The sequence below is a fragment of the Phyllostomus discolor genome, chromosome 8 (genome assembly GCF_004126475.2).
Source record: "Phyllostomus discolor isolate MPI-MPIP mPhyDis1 chromosome 8, mPhyDis1.pri.v3, whole genome shotgun sequence".
In the NCBI taxonomy this organism is placed as follows: domain Eukaryota; kingdom Metazoa; phylum Chordata; class Mammalia; order Chiroptera; family Phyllostomidae; genus Phyllostomus; species Phyllostomus discolor.
This window is the reverse complement of record NC_040910.2, coordinates 58389631-58408687: the sequence shown is the minus strand read 5'-3', so window position 1 is coordinate 58408687 and position 19057 is coordinate 58389631. Positions and strand designations below refer to the sequence as shown.

General features: G+C 58.1%; 2 protein-coding genes across 20 annotated transcripts; one reads left to right on the top strand and one right to left on the bottom strand.

Moving 5' to 3' along the window:
• Window positions 1–5755: 5755 nt before the first annotated feature.
• On the bottom strand, window positions 5756–14656 carry GUK1 (guanylate kinase 1). Of its 8 annotated transcripts, XM_036032783.1 has the most exons (9): window positions 14244–14656; window positions 13015–13080; window positions 8601–8714; window positions 8275–8316; window positions 7587–7664; window positions 6663–6801; window positions 6496–6580; window positions 6256–6341; window positions 5973–6157 (listed from the first exon to the last, which is right to left on the bottom strand). In XM_036032783.1, the coding sequence occupies exons 1-9, from the start codon at window positions 14639–14641 to the stop codon at window positions 6122–6124; spliced, it is 1044 nt and encodes a 347-aa protein (XP_035888676.1). In that variant the 5' UTR covers window positions 14642–14656; the 3' UTR covers window positions 5973–6121. The 8 variants fall into 8 exon arrangements, with proteins under 8 accessions (XP_035888677.1, XP_035888679.1, XP_035888680.1 ...); XM_028534548.2 differs by lacking the exon at window positions 13015–13080 and having other exon boundaries at window positions 5931–6157; window positions 7587–7683; window positions 14244–14409; XM_036032784.1 differs by lacking the exons at window positions 6256–6341; window positions 13015–13080 and having other exon boundaries at window positions 5756–6157; window positions 7587–7683; window positions 14244–14383.
• MRPL55 (mitochondrial ribosomal protein L55) lies at window positions 14421–17629 on the top strand. Of its 12 annotated transcripts, none has more exons than XM_036032794.1 (4): window positions 14421–14557; window positions 15298–15383; window positions 17047–17178; window positions 17402–17629. In XM_036032794.1, the coding sequence occupies exons 2-4, from the start codon at window positions 15336–15338 to the stop codon at window positions 17549–17551; spliced, it is 330 nt and encodes a 109-aa protein (XP_035888687.1). In that variant the 5' UTR covers window positions 14421–14557; window positions 15298–15335; the 3' UTR covers window positions 17552–17629. The 12 variants fall into 12 exon arrangements, with proteins under 12 accessions (XP_035888687.1, XP_035888683.1, XP_035888689.1 ...); XM_036032790.1 differs by having other exon boundaries at window positions 14430–14557; window positions 16977–17178; XM_036032796.1 differs by having other exon boundaries at window positions 14473–14557; window positions 15295–15383.
• The last annotated feature ends 1428 nt before the right edge of the window (window positions 17630–19057 follow it).

The window sequence follows — 19057 nt, the reverse complement described above, 5'->3', positions numbered from 1 at the left end:
CCCCACCCTAGGCCCTGAGAGGCACAGGGAGTCAATTGGGTGAGCCAACTTTGTGGGATCAACAGGAAATTAGAGCCCAGCCCCACATACCCTCAGCCCCCACCCCATATAGCCCCCAGGCCACATGGAGTCTTGTTTCCAGCATGGGGGGACGGCTCCAGCTTGCCCAGCCTCCAGTGCTTAACTAAGCCCAGACCCCCACTCCACACCCTGCACACCCCTTCATGCCCTCCCTTCTCATGGACTCCCGCCAGTCCTCTGCAGTCCCAGCTGGAGGGTGGGTAAGGCCAAGCATCTGTCCAGGATGGAACTGTGTCCAGTGAGGCACACCTGTGACACCCAGAGATAGTCATGGGCTACTCACCACATCCCAGACCAGCTGACCTGAGTGGGCTTGTGCCCAAGAGAAGGAGCTCTTTGAACAGAGCCAAAGGACCCCGGCCCTGGGTTTCCAGGGCTCTGCCTCCCTACACCCACCTTCCCTATTCCATAGCCAAGGCCAGTACCTCCTCTTGGATGGTTTGGGAAAAGAGGTCCCTGGGTGCCCGATGTGTCTGGCTCTCTCCCTCCTGGAACAGGCCTGGGAGGCAGTGTAGGCAGGTGTGGGATGGAGAAGCAGAGACTGGCGGGGCTTTGGGCCCTTTTTATGTAGCTAGGCCTCTCCCCTGGGCGGTAGGTGGGGAGGAAGAGGGGGTATCCAGGGTTCCTGGGGAAGTGACCCCATTTCCTCACATCTGAGTACACAGCCCGTCTCAGAACTACACATGCAATGCAAACACAGATGCACACTCATGTTCACTCACATATTTACAGGTGTACACTCACTCACAGACATGTGCACACTTGTGAGCACACATTCACATGCAGTTACCTCACATACATGCAGACATGTGCATATAGGTGTACAATGAACTTGTACATAAGTGTGTGCACATTGACATGTACAGAGGCATGCACACTCACATGTGCACATACACTCATGTACATGCATGCACAGGTACAGAGTAGCTCAGGCCTGCCCTCCGGGACCACCTTCTCCCTCGCCCAGCCTCAGGCAGGGTTCATGGACAACCCCTCAGGCCTGAGGCCCACTGCTCTCCCTCAGTGCCAACCCCCACTCTCCTCCAGGACCTGACATATCGCAGGAGGCTGAGGCCTCCACCACCCCCACAGGAACCCAGAAAGGGTCTGACAGAGTAGCCCCCATTCCTCTCCCAATACATGGGGGGTTGTCTCAGGGTGCAGGCAGGCCTGACTTGTGTTTTGGGTGTATTAACTGGTTCTCTGGGGAAAGTTTTTATGCCACACTCAGCAATTCCTGTGGTGGCAATGCTGCTCCCGCCAACACACCTGTGAGATGTGGCAGGGGACTCTTGAGACCAGCTCTAGCTCAGCATGGTCAGACCCTACCCTAGGGGTGAGGGAGGGTGCTCTGCCTTGGGGGGGGGGGGTGGCTTATGCATGTCAACTCAGGGCCACAGAGACCAGACAAGAGAAGAAGCCTCACATCTGAGTACATGGGAGGGGAGAGTGGAAACCGCACGGTCCCCTCAGGTGTGCCAGGCTGATAGCAGGGGCTTGGCTGAGATTTGAGAAGTGCCCTGCCCCTGCTGCCACACCCACCCAGACCTCAGTCCAGGCCACCAGAAGACAAGTTCCAGGAGGGGCTCCAACAACACACCTGACCACCAGGACAGCCAAGGGTGTCTCACACAGGGCTCCAAGGGTCCCAGCGACCTAAGATATACATGCCACTTGGGGCCTTGGGGGTGGGACCCTGAGGGGAAGTGAGAACCACATGCCTCATGGGGGAACCTGGGGCAGCAAAGGTCATGGGGAAACTCAGGCATTGGAGGGAAGTGTGGGCTGTGGAGCTGGCAGCGTTGACTGTGACGAGCATGCCAGAGAGAATGGGGAGGGGGGTGGTGGTTACATGGGAACTCCTCCCAGATTCTGCAACTTCTCTGTAACCCAGTATTGTAAAATAAGAATCTCAACTGCAATAGTCCCTGCCTGAGCACTTCGAGCCCCTGCCCCATCTGCCCCCACCCCCAGCACTTGTGTGTCTCTGTGAAAGCTGCAAGGTTGGAGTAGGGACTGGCTGGTGGACTGTGCTGGGATGCAGTGGCCGTTGGGGCTGCTGGGTGGTACCACCACCAGGGATCAGCAGGCCTGGAGGTAGGAATGGGTTTTTGGCCTTTCAGGGATCCAGGCCCTGGGGGTTTGCAGGGGCCTTCATCCACAGGGAACCCCACCCACAGCAAAGTATCAGAGCAAGTGTAGGTAAGGGCTGCCCAGGGATCCTGGATGAGGTTTGGGAGGGGGACCCAGGTGCCCCTGAGGGTCAGGGTCTGGGACGGGGCAGGCCTTGGAGGGTCAGCAAGGGTGTGGAGAGGGAGGGGTGACTGTTGGGCCAGTGTGGGCACAAAGAGGCTTCCCATGACAACTAGTCATCTCCACCAAGAGCCTGGAGGAAGATGCCCAATGGCCTCAGTGGGCATCAGGATGGCCCATCCTGGGGAGAGCCGGCCTGCCACTCCAGTGCAGACCCAGAGGAATGGTCTCTCCAGGGTGGCAGCTGGGCTCTCCTGCCTTAAGTGCCCCCACACCCAGGTCTGAACAAAGGTCCTGCAGGGCTGGGAGCCAGGGATGGCCCAGCGCCATCCAGCAGTGCAGCAGGCCACAGCCTGGCCAGCAGTTTCCTTCCCATCCCTGGCCAGACTTCCTCCCAGCACCCAAGGGCCGGGGTGGGTGGAACTTCCTCTGTAGAGGGGGCCATTGCAGGCAGGACCCCAGTACTCTCCATGCAGCAGGGGCCCTGTGCTGGGAGCCTCTGGGGCCTGGAAGGAGGAGTCTCAGGCAGCTTTCCCCCTCCCTGAGGACACAGAGACCCTGCATGCACCTGGCACTGACAGCCCACACCCATAGGTGAGCACCCATGAGTACCTCAATGTAGCTCTGTTCTGTGAGGCTGAGGCCTTAGCAGGAGCCCAGATCCTGCCCCCACCCATACACCTGCTGAGGGGCCCTGGGGGGCACAGGCCTCAGCAGGCTTGGTGCTGCCTGCCCACCTCCCAACTGGACCTTAGCACTTGCGCCAGGTCTCCCCTCAGCTCTGCAGTAATTCCATGGGGTTCTGTCTTGCCAGGTCCCTCCCTGGGACACTTGATTCCTGTCCTGGAGGTCCCAGTTGTATTTTAACTAGGCTCTCTGGCCACCCAGGACCCAAACCCCAGGCCTAGGGACTGTCTGCCACAAAGGCACTGCAGCTCCTATGTGCATGACAGCTGCCACCCCACTCCCCAGCAGCCCAAGGAGGGTTGTAGGCCCTCAGATTGGGCCCCAGGGAACCCGGGCTCTCCATCAAAGCCCTTGTCCTCACAAGGCCCACAGGGCCGGCCTCTTCGGTGTCCAGACTCACATTCACATTCCCTTCTGGGAAGCTCCTTCTACACTAGGATGGGGAGGTGCCCCTACCATGTGCTCAGCAGATGCAGGGGGGTGAAGGGACACCTGAGCTGGGGGGAGGGTGAGTCCAACTAAGGCCTCAAGGCCCTGTTCCCTCCCAGGGGTGCAAGGTGACAGTAGCTGAGCTGTGAGGGACCCCAAAGGGGCAGAGAACATATTGAGGACTCTCTGGGATCCCTCTCCACTGCAGCTGGGACTGGAAAGTGAGGGGAGTTCCTCCTGAAGGGGTGGGGGTGGGCTGGGGAAGAGTCCGGGTGGCACAGCCTAGACAGCTCCAGTTGCCGGGCCTGTGGATTCTCTGGATCTTCCAAGGCACTGCCCGCTCAGGGTAGGGTGGTGGGCCCACCACCCATCCCTGCAGGGTGCCCATGCTCTGCACACCTCCTACCCCTCTTCCCAAACTGCTCTGGATGAAGCCATGGCAGCCAGCATGCTGCCACCTTTCTCAGTGGAATGGAGCATGCTCACCTCTTTCTGCACCCCACACCCCGCCATGTCCACCTGCTCCATCCACCAAGGCCCAGCACACCACAGGCCCCAGGCAGATGCGGGAGGTAGGCGCCCTGCCCTGTGCAGCAGCCCCAATCACTCCTGGACCAGCCACTGCCCCTTGCCAAGCTCTCTACCCACTCCTACTCACCTTCCTTCCCCTGGCAACCCAGTCAACTCACTCACTGTGTCTGGGGCATACTTGGGGGCCCTCCTGGGTCTGTTCTGCTCTCTGCTGACCTGTGGAGCCCAGACCTAAAGACTTGTGACCCATGAAGACTAAAGGAAGGAAGTCCCAGGCCGAGCACAGGCTGGTTGAAGCTAGGTCAGGAGCAATGTTGAGGGCAGAGAAGTGTACCTCTCCTGACTTGACTGCCCTTGTATTGGGTGCGGCTCCCAGATTTCCCCCAGGTTTGAAGAGCCTGAGGCCCCAGCCCCTGGACATGTGGCCGCTGCCTGGCTAGTGTGGGCTGGCCAGTCCTGCACAGCTCAAGGGGCCCTAGCTGCTATGGAGGTGCTGGGCACACACCCCTTCCCTCCCGCTCACCAACTGGCCTAAGCAGCTCCCACAGCTCTGCCTCCCCCCACTCTTGGATCTTGTGATCCCAGAAGACCCTACTGGTCAGGACCTGTTGATGAGCAGTGGGCTTGAGACAGACCCCTGGAATGAGATACCTGGCCAGGCCAAGCACCTGTCATCTTTTGGGGGCAGTCATTTCTGGAGAAGCCAGACCAGCCTGAGACCAAACCCAGAGGCCAAGAGTGACACTGCTCAGCCCCATAGGGCACCCCGTACCTGGTCCCTTTGACAGCATCCTACCTTTTTCAGGCCAGAAAATGTAAGTCTCCGTGAGCCCTTCCACCTGCTGGCTGGTCCGACACTGGCTTCCAAGGGTATGCACCCGGCAGTCCCGTACCCGACCCAGGGCCACCTCTCACCACCAAGCACAATGGAGGGAGAGGGCCTTCAAGGGCCCCATTGTTCCCCTCAAGGCCCAGGGTCTGAATCCCCGATTGTCCCTGGAGCTGTACGGGGCCAAGAGAAGGAAGGGGCCTCCTCCAGGCTGCACAGTGGGTTGGGAGGCAGTCAGCTTTGCTTCACCTGCCCAGCGCCCCTTTGCCCACTGTCCTGTGCCCAGGCCTAACTCCCGCCAGGCCTCCTCTGTACATCAGAGCATATGGACAACTACTTCTGCCTGGGCTCCCTGCTTCCTCTTGAGCCTGTGTCCACTGTCTTGGTCTCACCCCAAGAGCATGGCCTAGGCACAGACCACTGTACTCCAGGGTACCACAGCTGCTCTGGCCTGAGACTAGTGGCAAGGGAGGTGTCTTCTCAGACTCCAGGGAGCCTGGAGCCCCAACAAAGGCCCTCAGATCTCCAGAATTGACCTCACCCAGACCACCTGGCCAGCTGGGCTCAGTGGGCTGTAAGGCCAAGGGAGCGTATGGCACATGCAGGCCTCCCAGACACCAGGGTCCAGCTCCTGCAGTCTCAGTGTCCCCTTCCAAGTCAACGTTTGTCCCTTGCCTGGTCCAGGGACCAGGAGGAGGGGTGGCTGGGGCAGGATAAGCCCCCAAGGCCTTTTCCAGCCAGCCTCAAGGAGCCTTGAGGAACTAGCTGGAGAAGTATATGTTCCTGGCAGCCCCACCCCACTGCTCCCACCTCAGGGCAGGAAGCAGCCCAGCCTCCGGGGACCCCTCACTCTGAAGACAGCTCCTGTTCGTCTCCTAGACATGGAGGTGGGAGGGCATCTCTTCTGGTCTCCGGGCTGTGGAGCCTGGGCACACAGGGAGCCTGAGGAGTCGTGTGCTGTTGGGGAGCAGCCTCACTGGCCTACATCCCAGAGTAGCAGACATGGGGGGACCTGGAGCCCACAGCCCTTCTGGGACTGGTGATTTAGGAGGTGGCCACCAGGAGTGGCAGCGCAGCACGAAGAACACAGGGCCAGGGCAGCAATCCATGGGCTCAAGGCCACTCTCACCAGCAGCTCTTTATTAGGACACCAGCCCAACTCCCACAGGAGAGTGGGACTGATCGGGGGCACCCAGAAATAGGCATGGGGAGCAAGGTGAGAGAGGCAGGCAGAGCCATCTTGCCAGGGACACCCTGGCCACCAGAGTGGGTGCAGGGTCCTGTCCAGGGAGGACACAGCCGTTGGTATCCTCAAGAGCGGCCAGTCCCTTGGGCCTTCTTGATTTCCTGCAGGAGAGAGGAAGAGTGGTTTGCCCTGAACTCCATCCCCTGTCCCATGCCCTTTCCTGCACAGAGATGCAACCCTGCCCCCTGTCGGAGCCCACCTCTGAGAGTGCTTCCTTCAGGGCCCAGTAGGCCTTGTCCAGGCTGTCGTTGACAATGATCAGGTCAAACAGGCCGGGCTCCTTGCCTGGGGTGGGGACGGGGGATCCCCGCAAGGCCAGTGGAAGCTCAGTGACAGTTGGGAAGCTGTAGGTGACAGCTCCTGCCTCTGCCCTCCCACCTCTGGCAGGTCAGCTGCTATGGGGGAGGGTCAGGGTCACTGGCCAAACCCACACACTCACTGCTTTCCATGTCTGCCCGGGCAGCGGCCAGCCGCTTGGCCAGGCTCTCTTCTGTCTCTGTGTTCCGTTGCCGCAACCTCTGCTCCTGAGGTGCCCAAAGAGGATCAGCCTGTAGGGCAGCCCTGGTGCCTCTGCCACCCCTCCCCTGCCTGGATCCCTGCCCCCACCAGGACTTCCAGCGAGGGTGGCTGCACAAAGATGTAGATGGGCTTCAGGTCAGTCTTCTTTATGTTCCGAACACCCTGGAGGTCCACATCCAGCACACAGATTCGGTTCATGGCCTGTACCACTCGCACGGCTGCTTTGCTAGGGAGGCGGGGAGGGAGGGCAGCACTCAGCTAAGGCTCCCTGGGCTCTAGCACCCCCACCACCTCCACTGCCATCTGCTGGGGTCCTGCATCCCCAGGTCCCCACTCTGGGCCTGGGTGGGAGCCTGCAGGGGCCCACTCTGACTGCAGCATCTGCTACCCCTTTCTGGAAGCACTCCCTCAGCAACCCTTGTATGCTGGGCCCTCTGCTAGGCTGGGGGCAGCAGCGGGGAGGGGAAGGACATAGTCCTGGCTGTCACCACTGGGCTCAGGGCTCCTGGGTACCCACCATCTAAGGGTAACAGCAGCCCCAGCAGCCCCTTCCAGGGTTCACTGTCCTTGCCAGCTGCACCTGGGGTAGAGCATGAGGGTCCCATGCCAGCTCAGGTACAGGCTGCACGGAGCAAGCCTGGGTCCACCTGTGTAATGACACTGCTCTGGGTGTGTGAGGGGTGGGGAGGTGGGCAGCTGTTGCTGACCTGGGACCATTCCAGCCTGCCCTACTAGTTGGAGGGAAGGGGTAGGAAAGTACAGACTGCAGGCCTCTGAGACCTAGGCCCTCTGAGTCTTCACTGCATACTGGCCCAGCACATGGCCCCCAATGCCCACAGCAACCTGGCCAGGTGAGCTCAGGTGGGGCCAGGAGGAAGCAGCCTTGAAAACCCAGACTCTTGACCTCTGGAAGGGCTGGGTCCCTCACCCTGACAACTAGTAGAGAGAAGCCCTTGCGTGGGCTGCCCACTCTAGATCCCTGGGGGTTTAGAGGAAGGGACTGTGGCCCACCTAGTCCCATAAAGGTTCCCTGAAAACTCAGCGTGCTCAATGAAGTCCCCGGCGGCAATGTCCCGCTGCATCACCTCCCTGGACACAAAGTAGTAATCTGTAAAGGGCAGGAGCTGTTGAAGCTGTCCGCAGCCAGGCCATGAGGGCCCAGGCAATCCCACATGGGCAGAGCCAGCTTCTGTTCTGGGCCTGTCTGCCCATCTGTCAATCCATAAAGCTGTTCCAGCCCTGGGCAGGGAGATGTCTGAGGAGGGGACAGATACCACTTCTCACACTGTCCTCACTGAAGGGGGCCTGGAGACTGCTGGCTTCAGTGGGGAGGCTGGGGGAGACCTCGATGATCTGCCTCAGGATACTATAAATACCCTAAGGTTACAAAAGATGCTTGTGATATCAGAGAGCCCTAAGTCATGTGCACAGCTCTGCCCCCAGCTGCATGGCCGCACAGTGCAGCGAACATGCCAAGGAGCAGAGCCCCACGGCTGCCTGGCTCCCGCCAGCCTCCCACATGGATATGCAGTGTCTGTATAAGATCTGATGCCCGTTACCTAACTAGGCCTGCTTACCCACCCACCCTGGAGGACAGTCCCAATCTGATGGGGAGACTGAGGCCTCATGCATCACCCTGACGGTTGGGGAGTGGGCAGCTCCAGACTTGCACTGGAGGGCCAGTGCGGGGCCAGCTCACCTTTGCCATTCTCTTCTCCGGGCCTCGGGTCCCTCGTGGTGTCTAGGAACAAGCACCTGTGACCCATCTAGAGCCCATTGGGACCCATCTGGGCCATGCAGAGCCCACACACCCCATCCACACCCCCTACCACACCACCCACCGAGGGCCTTCCCGAAGAACCCAGCTTAGTCTGTGGTGGGGTAGGGGGGTCAGCAGTATGGGCATGTCCCATGTGTGAGGGAGGGTTCCTGGGGGGTTTAGCAGCATGGGCATGTCCCTATGTATGTAGGGGTGTGGGGCCCCAGCCGGGGGTCATCAGGGCCCCCAAATCACTAGGACCTCACGGGACACGCTGAACCCGAAGATGCTGCCATGTTCCTGCAGAAGTCTCTTGAGCAGGGTGCTCTTCCCAGCCCCAGAAGGTCCACTCAGGACAACAGGCCTTGGTCCTGACATCCCTATGGGCGAGTGGGAGCAGAGATCAGCAGGCCTGTGGGACCCTCGTAGGTGGGGTGGCTGCAGTTACATACTTCCCGAACTCTCACCAGGAACTGGACAGAGCTGAGGGCCATACCAAAGCCCAGCCACACCTCCCTGAAGTGTGGACTCCCTGGCACCACAGACACATGGCCTCCCCAGCTGTGCACTCCCACCCCCCCCAATGGTGGCTGCACTTCTGCTCCTGGGAGGGGCACATCTGGGTTCCCAACCTTGCATCTCCTGGCACCATGCTCCAGAGGTAGCTGAAGTCAAGGTCAGTGGAACCCAATCCCTTGCTCTGGGAACTTTCATTAGAAAGTGAGGGACTGAGAGAGGGACCACAGCTTCCTGACCACATCCCCGTACTGCTGGGAAGCCAGCGGGAGGGCAGCTTCCCAGCCCAAGGAACAGGGCTCAGACATCTGCCACAGGTGAGAGCAGGTGAGGGAGGAGGGTTTGGGGAGTTATCAATCCAGCAAGCTCTGTGCCCACCTGACACCCCCAGCCCCCTCCCCAGGACAGGACCTACCTCCTGGGTAGGGTTCAGCCCCCTCAGTCAGCTGGGGCTATTCAGGATGAGCTGGGAGGTGTGTGTAATCCCAGCCTGCTCAGGCCTCTAAGCACTAAACTCCTCCCAGGGCAGTCAGTCCTGCCCACTTGGGGCTTTAGGGAAGAGAAGGCTGTCCCTGGCTCCTCAGAAGCAGCCTGCGTGCCCAGCCACCTTCATGATGGTAGGAGGGCCAGGTCCAGGTTCAGGCCTCCGAGGGACACCTCTGATGGGCGTGGGGGAGTTCAGGCAGCTCCCTATGCAGGCCTGGCTCCGTAGGCCACCTGGTGTCCCCCAGTAAAGTGTGGAGGCCCCCAAGGTGCAGTTCAGTGGCCAGCACACTGGCAGTGAGGTCCAGGAGGGACAGGCTGCTTGATTTAGGGACGCCCTGCTGCCCATCTCCAACAGGGCCCCCAGAGGACACTGCTTTCCTAATCCCCAATGTAGGCTAACTGGGTAATCTCATTAAAGCACTGCTATTCTGGGCCTACCACACCACCCACGTGCTCCCTGTTAGAAGAAGCTAGGAAACACAAAGGAGGAGGGACCCACAGGAACCCATCGACACTCAAGTGTCATCTCTGAGTGACCAACTCTTAGCTCCTGGGACTCCTGTGAGTTTCCATTACAAAAATGCCTTGTTTTTATGTAGAGGTCATCCCAGTGGATTCCCAACTCCTCTTTGGCATCCCAGCTTTCCCACGCAAATACATGTGTCACATATACACCCCCATTCCACATGCACGTGCATGCACATGCACAAGGCTCTAAGCCCAAGGCAACTGCCCACTAGCAGAGCACAACCCCGTCCTCCCCAGAGGCCTGGACACAAGAGGTCCTGTCTCTCCGTCACTGGTACCCTTCACAAAGCCCCATCCTCTGCAGAAAGAATGTCCCAGGGGCAGTCCAGCCTACTCCTCTGGGTGTGTCCTCATTTCCTAGGCAATAAGTGACTGGGATACGCAGCAGAAGAAAGGACCCAGCAGGGCAGAGGAGAGACTGGGGGCCACTAGGTCCCAAGAAAGGCTGAGGAGGCTAGGGTCCAGTCCTGCCACTGCCTAGCCTCTGGTCAGTGCTGAGTCTCCACTTCCTGGGCCAGGCAGCTGTGGCCATGCACTGGCCTCTTTCTCCTGGACCCAGTGGAGTGTTAGGCACCACAAGCACATGGGTTCTTCCAGAGCAGGGGCGGCCCCAAGAAGACACATGGTATGATGGCCATACCGATGGCCCAGGAGGCCTGCCCAAGCCTTGATCATGGTGGCAAACTCTTGACCCAATAGGTACTCAGGCCCAGCACCCATCTTGGGGTATCCACCTCCAGGGAGGGGAGTACCCAGAGGCTCCACTACTGGCTTGCCAGGGATATTGGGAGGTGCCCTCCAGGATGCTGGAGGCACCAAGAAGGGGAAAGGGCTCACCTGCCTGCTTGCACAGAAGCCCCTCAGGGATGCTCTGCTGACTGTCATGCACCTGCCATAAGCAGGCGCCCTGCCCTCACACCCCCACAGCCCTGTGGGTACCCCTCAGCCTCCAACTATAACCTGCCCAGAAAGACCCAGTGCTCCTTTTCCAACATGGCTTCCCATCAGGCCCCACTTCCTTTCAGGCCACACCTCCTGGCTCTGAGCTGTGATACCTGGAGTGGGCCACCCCGCAGGGATCAGTTTTCAGTCAGGACCAAACACCACACACCAAGTCAAAGAGCTGACACCCTCGTGGGACGTGTGGCACAGGTCCTGCTTGTCACCTTACATCCAAATGCTGGTTTCTATCCTGGGCCCTCCACACTGTGCTGCAACTGGGACAGGGAAGCCAGTCCCACCAAGCCACACCTCCAGCCTGAGGGGAGCTCCCACCCTAGGCCCACTACCTGCTGGCACTGGGCAGGGTTGGGGAGCAGGGGGTGTGCCTGCACAGGATTAGCTGGCAGCTATAAAGCTCATGCCCTGCCAGGCTACAAATCATCACCCCTCAGCCCCTCCACACAGGGTGTCCTTCTGATGAGCCTCCCCCATCAAACTCAAGCTCCATGCTCCCCAGTGCAGCCATCACCTGCCCCACTATGCACACTCACAACAGAGGTCCAGCCTGCTCAGCCTGGCTAAGGGTACGTGTGCCACTTCTTACCCTGTGCTGCCCAGGACTTACCCTATGAGCCCTGCCTGGAGGCTGGCTCCCAGAGCACAAGGACCACATGGGAATGGTCTGGCCCTGCAGAAGTGCCTAGGGAGTTGTGGGAGACAGGGCTCTGTCCAGTCACCACACAACAGAGCACTCACTGAAGCCACCTTCCATGGCACACCTGGCGTGAGCTGGCACTTTGGCCTTGAGCCCTCAACAATCAAGTACTTGGAGGCTGACTTTGGCCCTAGTGCCTGCAGGACCAACTGAGGGCATTCTGTGTTCTCCACTCCTTGACTATCCCGCAATCCTGAACCTTAGCAGCCTGGCAAGAAATGGGAAAGCTCCCAGTACTGCAATAAAAACTCGGGATGCAAGCTCATGCATTCTAGAACGCTCTCCGCTGGAACCCTGCCCAAGGAGCACCCATTGCAGCCAGGCAGCCTTTTTGCAGAGCACGAGAAGGAGCCTGCTCTTTCCACTTTCATCCTGCACCACCCCATCTCCCTCCCACTCCTCCACAAGACACCTAAGATAAGGCGTGACTTCTGAGATCCCAGAACACGGAGAAGAAAGGTCAAGTCCTGCCAGCCATCTTGTAAGCCACAAGATGGGAAGAAATCTGGCTCAGGACAGCAGGTGATGCCCCACTCCTCCCAAACAGACCCTGTGGGGCAGGACTTGGTGACACATCCTGGCCAAGTAGTCTTGAAAACCCCACTTAGCCTTTGGGAAACTGGCTTGAACTGGGACAGCCACAAAGCAGCCAGCCATTTCCTTCTTACTTCTCCTCACAATGGGGCGAGGACTATCCCTTCCATGAGAGCAGGCAGCCCCTCAAAAGCACGGGCAAGAGCCACACTGTGTAGGACCCCAGGCCTGTCTTGGTCCTGCATGGCATGTCTGGATCTCTTTCCATACAGGCAAAGGCCTGGGTTCAGGCCTGCACCAAATCCTAATTCTGCACCATGGGCAGAGGGCAGAGGAAGCACAAGAGGGGAAGGATCCCTGGCAAGCAAGCTATGAAGCAGGAGGGACACAGGCCCTACAGAGAACCAGCCTCACCCTCACAAAGAGGAAACCAAGACCCGCAAATGCAAAGTCAACAGGAATCAGGGGAGACAAAACCAGGAAGACTAGGGCCAGCACATGCAGAATCAGCAGGGAGCTGGGAAGACTGAGGCTTGGCCCACAAAGGGTCACCAGGGACTTGGAGCCCATTACAGAAGAGCCTGCCTCCATTCCAGTGCTCCCAGAGCCTCACTTGATCCACCCTCCAGGTGTCACCACCTCTTTCCATCCCCAACCATATCACCACACACCCCCTTCTGCTCCTCCTCAGATCAACTGAATGTGTTTTTCCAGCTATGCAGAATATGCTGCAAAAGACAGAACTTTACAGTTTAGGAGTAAAAAAACAAAACAAAACAAAACAAAACACCAAAAAGCCCCCACCCAATTTTGGAGTGGCAGAATAGAAAAGTAGCGAGTGTACCATTATAACTCCCAGAATCTTCTACTCAAGGAAATTGCTGATATCACCCATCCCAGCCAAAGATCAAGGTCCAGATCTAAACCCAGTATCTAAACAAAACCCAGGCACACTGTACCTGTCACAGGTGTGGCCCCAACCAGGGTATAAGTGAACTAGGTGTTGCAGGCAGTCCTGTGGCATTCTATGAGCAGGAATAGAGTGGGGATTCACCTGGCAGGAAATTAAGCTCCTTAGGGGCAATACAGGAAACCCACCTGTCCCCGATCCCTCCTGGGGGGAGAAGAGGAGTTTTCCTGCATCCATCGCAGCAAGTTGGACTTCCAACTTAGACCTTGGAAGGTCTAAGCGTGATAGAAAACTCCAGAAAAGCCCACATTTGGACAGGCATGCTGCCTAGGAAACTCACAAGAGGCTGATCAGGAAAGGCAAGTCTTGGTTCCCCGCTTCCTGCCCTTGTGGGCCCCACCCCACACTGGCTGGCTGGCACTGCTGCTTACAGTGCTTCTCTTCCCCAGTGCAAGACAACAGTGCCAGGTGAGGTTCAACGCCTCACTGCTCCTCCCAAACCAGCCCCTGGATGGACTAGGCTCGTTCCCTCTCTGTTCCCAAAATAATGTCTAAGAATAGGAGAAGGGGGGACCTATTAACCCAGACTTGAGGGCTCTGGGCCCGAGGGAAGCTGAACATCCAATCACCACACCCTCAAGTCAGGAGAGCCTGTCCCAAGCATCTGCTTCAGGGCCCGGCAGGGGCAGTCCCGTCGTCCTGGGCCCACAAGCGGGAACCGGCTGTGGGGACTCCCGGTCGGGAGGCCATCGCGGCCTTCGGCACGCAGGGTTTTCACCTCTGCGGCACGGCCCACCTCGGGGAGGGGGTCAGGCTGCTTCCCCTCCGCTTCCAGCGCGAGTCCTCAGGCTGCAGGGGTTTTACAAGCTGGCGTTTTCCGTGCCAGAATTCCCAGCTACGTTTTGAGAACTGACACAGAGAATCCAACTTTTAATGTGCCCGAGTAAGAAAAACGGCCACCGAAAGCCACTTCAACATCCACAGACAGGAACAGAGAGGACCCAACCTCAGAACGAGGGCGACCCTGTAAGTGGAGTCAATGCACCTCCGCGAAGAGCCACATTAACCAGCCTTCACGTTCCTCGCTCTGCTTGCTGGGCCTCTGTGACAAGCCAGCCTTGGAAACCCCTGAGGCCTTCCGGGTCGGCCCCACGAGAACTCCGCGAGAGCGGCATCCCGGGTGCACAGGGAGAGCTAAACCCGAACGCCTCGGTCACCTACGGCCGCGGCGGCGCCCAGGAAGGCCCTCGGGAGCCTGCGCGCCCAGATGACACTCACCGTCCGACGGGGCGCGGCCCAGGGCGGCCGCCGCCAGCCCCGCCAGTGGGCGCCGCAGCATAAAAGGCCACACACAGCACTCCCGGAGAGGTACGCCGCAGCGCTGCACAGCCCACTTCCGCCTGCAGGGCCGACGTCAGCACCGTCCCGGTCCGGCACCGCCCCTGACGGCTTGCGTAAGCGCCGCGCGACGGAGCGCTCGTAAAGGACCTGCGGTCTCGCCGGCAGGGGTCGGCCACGCGAGGACAACGCACTGCATCGCCACTCCCAAGCGGCCTGGCCCGTAGCTGTCTCGAGCTCAGTGAGCGTGGCAGGTTGGAGTCTCGTTGTGCGGGCCGGGGGTGCTTCTCCAAGGGAGGGAGGGTTCTGGCTCCGCGGGCACCCGCTCGGAACCTCATGGCGTTTCCCTCTGCGGCCGGGTGGCCTCCTAAGGTGGAGGGAGTCCTGCAGATAGATGCCCAGCCCTGACAGGTAGGGAACAGCGTGGCAAACCCGCCTCTATCGGCCCGGGGGGCTAGTTTGTGTTTCTGGGGGGTTGGAATGCCGACACCTCAGGCATTTGGCTTTGAACCACGGTTTGTCGCAGCTCAGTCACAGACACTTCCCTGCGAGTTCGGGCTTACTAAGACTGATCCTGGGCTTCAGCTGCCTCCACGTGCCACAGAGACCCTTACCTCGCTGGACTCTGTGAGAGTAAATGATCGTGGCCAGCATGGTGTGAAGCAGCCTCCGTTCGTGTTGCCCTCCGCGCTCAGAGCAGCTTCCTGTAACTCATCCAAACGGGCCTAGATCCTGCCCATACTGACGGAGTCAGGATCTTTGGGAGTAGGACCTGGGCATCTGCTGTTCACAGACTTTCGACAGGTGGTTCTGATGCCAGGCCTGGGCTGAGAGAGAGTTTGACAGCTTACTGGGAGAGACTGCTATTGACCTAGGAATAACATGCCTGCTTGGAGACATGACTGGTTCTGTGGCTTTCTTCCTGGCTAGGACTTGGCAAGGACCAGTTATGTGGTAAAGCCTGCCTGTTAAAAAGACTTTTCTTGCTCAGCAGGTGACACACCAGGCCAGTAACTGACCCTCGACCTGCACATGTTAGTGTCGCTCAGGAGAAATGGCTGTTGCAGGCAGCATGCTTGGGTAAGCACAAGTTTCCCAACTTGGGGTTGTGGTCACAGGGCCACCCAAAGGAAGGTCAACTCTGGAGCCTCAGGCTATGCTCTTAGGGATGCCTCCCCAGCCAGTGTGTTTAGCTGAATAATACACACAAGAACACACACACAGGGGCTTTGACAGAATATTGATGGGGAATAGGAGCAACGTTGACTACTTAGCACCGAACAAGTAGTGATGGGAGTCGCTCCCTATTCAGAGCCTGCAGCCTATCCCTGGAGAATGCCATGGCCTTCCTGCTGTTCCACTGTAACTGCCTCTCTATCTGCCTGTTCTGTTTGCCCCATTGCCTCCCCCAAATGGGAAGCACAGTGTGGTTAGTGTTGCCAGAGGAGGAAACAAGGGCAGGTGTCTTATTCCTGTGGAATGTGGGGAGACAGAGGTGGCACTTGAAGTCTGAGGCAGTGTGAACACCAGAAAGGGACTCTGGCTGCAGCATTCCCTGGAGGACCCTCATCCTGGGAGAGGTTCATGTGGGAACTGATGCTGTTCCCAGTGGGAGAGTATCCACATTCTCTTCAAGGGTTGGCTCCATCCCCATCCAGAAGCTTCCTCAACCCACTGATCTCAGGTTCTCACAAGTGGCTGTGTCCCAGGCTCCTGATGCTGACCACAGGCTTCTCTGGTGCTGGAGCTGCCCACCATCTTTCTCCTGTCCTTCACTTCTCAAGGCAGGGACTGGCTCAGCTGGTGGTCTGGGAACAGTAAATAAGCTGTGGTTCTTGTGACCAGGCCATCAGAGCCTAGCAGAGGAGATGGGCCCACAGCCCTGGGTGTCAGCTTCGAAGTGCATGGGGTGGGTCTGAATCAAAAGTTGCATGAGAGCCAGGCCGGAGGGAATTTGGGGGTCACAAGGCAAGGCCCCAAGTGGATGAGAAAGGGGAGGGGCAGAGCAGGGACTTGCAGTTTCCTGTCACCTTGGAGCATGTGCTCTGCCCTGTGTAGAAGGTCTTGAGTGTCTGCCATGTCTGGAACTGAGTGAACTCCACAGGTCATGTGTGCTCAGGTTGCCCCAACAGAATGCCACAGACTGGGTACCTTGTTCCTTGCAATCCTGGAGACGTTCCGCTTCCTGTTCATAGATGGCCACCTTCTCCACGTCCTCAAAGGGCAGAGAGAGAGCAAGTTCCCGTCTCTTCTTATAAGAGACCATTCCCAGTGCAGGTGCCCCACCTTCATGATCTCATGTAACCCTGATCACTTCCCAAAGGCCCTGCTCTTAATGCCATTTTTATTGGGGGTTAGTGCTTCAACATGTGAATTTGGGGACATAAACATTCAGTGCACAGCACCAGGTCTATGTTCCTCTTAAGAGGCCGCTTCCTGATCTAGGCCTCTTGTTCAGGATTCCAGACTCCTAGAGTGCTATCCTAAGCCAACTGTCCGTAGCAGTCTGGAAGCTTCATATTCTCACTTCCCTCGGCCTCTTCCCATACATGGCGTACCAGACCTCAGCCAGAACTAGGTGGTTGCTGTGGGCACCCACCGGAGCTGGCTGACCTGATCTTGGCGGGCACTCTGGTCTTGGCACCTGCCGCTGACTAGCATGTGTATCTGCAGATTGCTGCGACAGCAGGTGGTGATGGGGGCTGCTCCTGTGGGCCGCTGCCTGCACATGTCCTCCCATCAGGCTGACAGCAGCAGAGCCTCACTCACTCGTGTGCACCGACAGGCCTATGCACGCCTCTATCCTGTGCTCTTGGTCAAGCAGGATGGCTCCACCATCCACATCCGCTACCGGGAGCCCAGACGAATGCTGGTGGTAAGCTCCCCTCTCTGGAGTGCGGGTCTGGGTTAGGCAGGGAGGGGAGAGTGGGCAAGGCATGGAACTCCACACACCCAAAATCAGACAGCAGCAAGTGGGCTGTGTAGAAACAAACAAAACATCCTGGGTAAACAAGAAATTTCTATAAAAAGGGAGAGGCGGAGGTTGGAAGGACATCGTTGTGCCTTTTGCTAACCAAGTGCACACCCTCCCTCCACAGATGCCCATGGACCTGGATGCCCTGTCCCCAGAGGAGAGACGGTCACGGTTCCGCAAACGTGAGGCCCAGCTCCGAGGGAAGGAGAAGGAGCCAGAGCTCCTTGATGACTTTGACTTGGAGCGGTACAAGCAGTTTTGGATCAAAAAGTGACCATGTCCACAAGCTGTCCTGGCTCAGGATGCTGTAGATGGGCATTCACCTTTAAATTGAGCATTAGGATTGTAAATCCCCCTTGTCTTTCTTTGTCAAACATGTGCTGGAGGGGTCTGAGACTGAGCCCACTGGAGGGCTTCGAGTTGGGTCAAGCTGTGGTTTTAGGAGGAGGCTCAGAGGGCACATGAACTGTCACTGCAGGAGGTGCCTGCTGCTGCACAGCCACTCTGGGCTCGAGCCCCCACTGCCAACATAAAGCATGGGGAGTAGGTGGGATCCAAGGACACTGGCACCCAGCCTGAAGCTGGCCTACTTTGCCCCTCTCTGGGAATCCCCCAGCCCTGCCCATAGGCAGTGAGGAGGTGCTTCCTGACATGGAACAAGTCAGGAACAAGCATGGGGAGCAGCCCCATTGCTAACTCTTCAGGTTTAACTACATGCTACAATGGGCTGCCACCTTCTGGCCAAGGGGTAGATTTCACATGGACAGGATGGGCATTCTGCAAGACCCGAGGAAGCAACCACCAACCTTTACACAAGCAGCTGACCCGGCTCAAGCCTGGGCTGCATCTTGTTGTGGGTTGTGGATTGATCCTGGGACCCTGTCAGGATCTTTCTCATAAACCTGAGGGGGCCTGTAGAACATTGCCATACACACAGGTTGTGTGGAGGGTATTCCAGACACCACTAGGGAGGCAGAAACCCGTGGGACATGACGCTGCCTCTGATGGCAACTCACAGGTGAGGGATGCTGGGCTAAGCACCTTGGACTCCTAGTTTGCAGTCTGCTCCTTGGTCTGCTAAGGACACAGCTGGCCATGTGCAGCTACTTTAGCAACTGCCCTCCAGGGTCTACCAGCCTGCTGGCCTTCCTCAGGGACATTCCCACCTGGGCAGCGTCCTTGATCCCTCATCCCTCCAGCTGCTGCTGCCCCAGTTCACTGCTTACCACTCATCTCCAGGAACACTGCACAGCAGTGTCTACACTCACTGTTCAGGGCCAAGTTACTCATGACACCTGTTGAAGACAGCAAGGCAGACCTTACTCAAGGTAGGATTGTGGAGGTGGATGTACTGAGAGGTAGAGGCTGAGTATTGCATGGAAAAGTGGGGATTTGGGCCAGGAGCAGGGTGGAGTCAGTGATGGGAAATAGTACTAGGGAGAGGAGGTACCTGGCTAAATCCACCTAATGTGGTTGCTTCTGAAGGCAGGCAGGCAGGCAATCAAACTTCTTTTGGGCATGAGGAGCCCAACTAGATATGGAGGATGGGTTTTTGTTTTTTACTAGAACTGATGGCAGAGATGGACATAGAGGCCCAGGGTCTAGTTGGAACAGCCTGAGAGTGGTCAAGAGTCCTGTCTGCATTTCATAAAGGTGGGGGCTTTTATTGCCCCCTCCCATGCTTCTGTACCCCCTTCTCCCCAGTCACCTCACACTAAAATGCTATTAACACTGATTACCCCCCAGTGTCCAGACTATAGTTGGACCCAACTATAGGAAG

What these genes read in the sequence shown, in the direction of transcription:
- GUK1 (XM_036032783.1), bottom strand. Translation starts at nt 14,641, where the DNA reads ATGAGGTTCCGAGCGGGTGCCCGCGGAGCCAGAACCCTCCCTCCCTTG. An exon ending in GGGCCGCGCCCCGTCGGACG is followed by an intron (nt 13,081 to 14,243) that starts GTGAGTGTCATC and finishes TCCTGCTCATAG; the next exon opens with AATGCCACAGGACTGCCTGC. An exon ending in GGGAACCTTTATGGGACTAG is followed by an intron (nt 6,802 to 7,586) that starts GTGGGCCACAGT and finishes CCGCCTCCCTAG; the next exon opens with CAAAGCAGCCGTGCGAGTGG.
- MRPL55 (XM_036032790.1), top strand. Translation starts at nt 15,358, where the DNA reads ATGGCTGTTGCAGGCAGCATGCTTGG. An exon ending in GTTGCAGGCAGCATGCTTGG is followed by an intron (nt 15,384 to 16,976) that starts GTAAGCACAAGT and finishes GTGTATCTGCAG; the next exon opens with ATTGCTGCGACAGCAGGTGG. An exon ending in AGCCCAGACGAATGCTGGTG is followed by an intron (nt 17,179 to 17,401) that starts GTAAGCTCCCCT and finishes CTCCCTCCACAG; the next exon opens with ATGCCCATGGACCTGGATGC.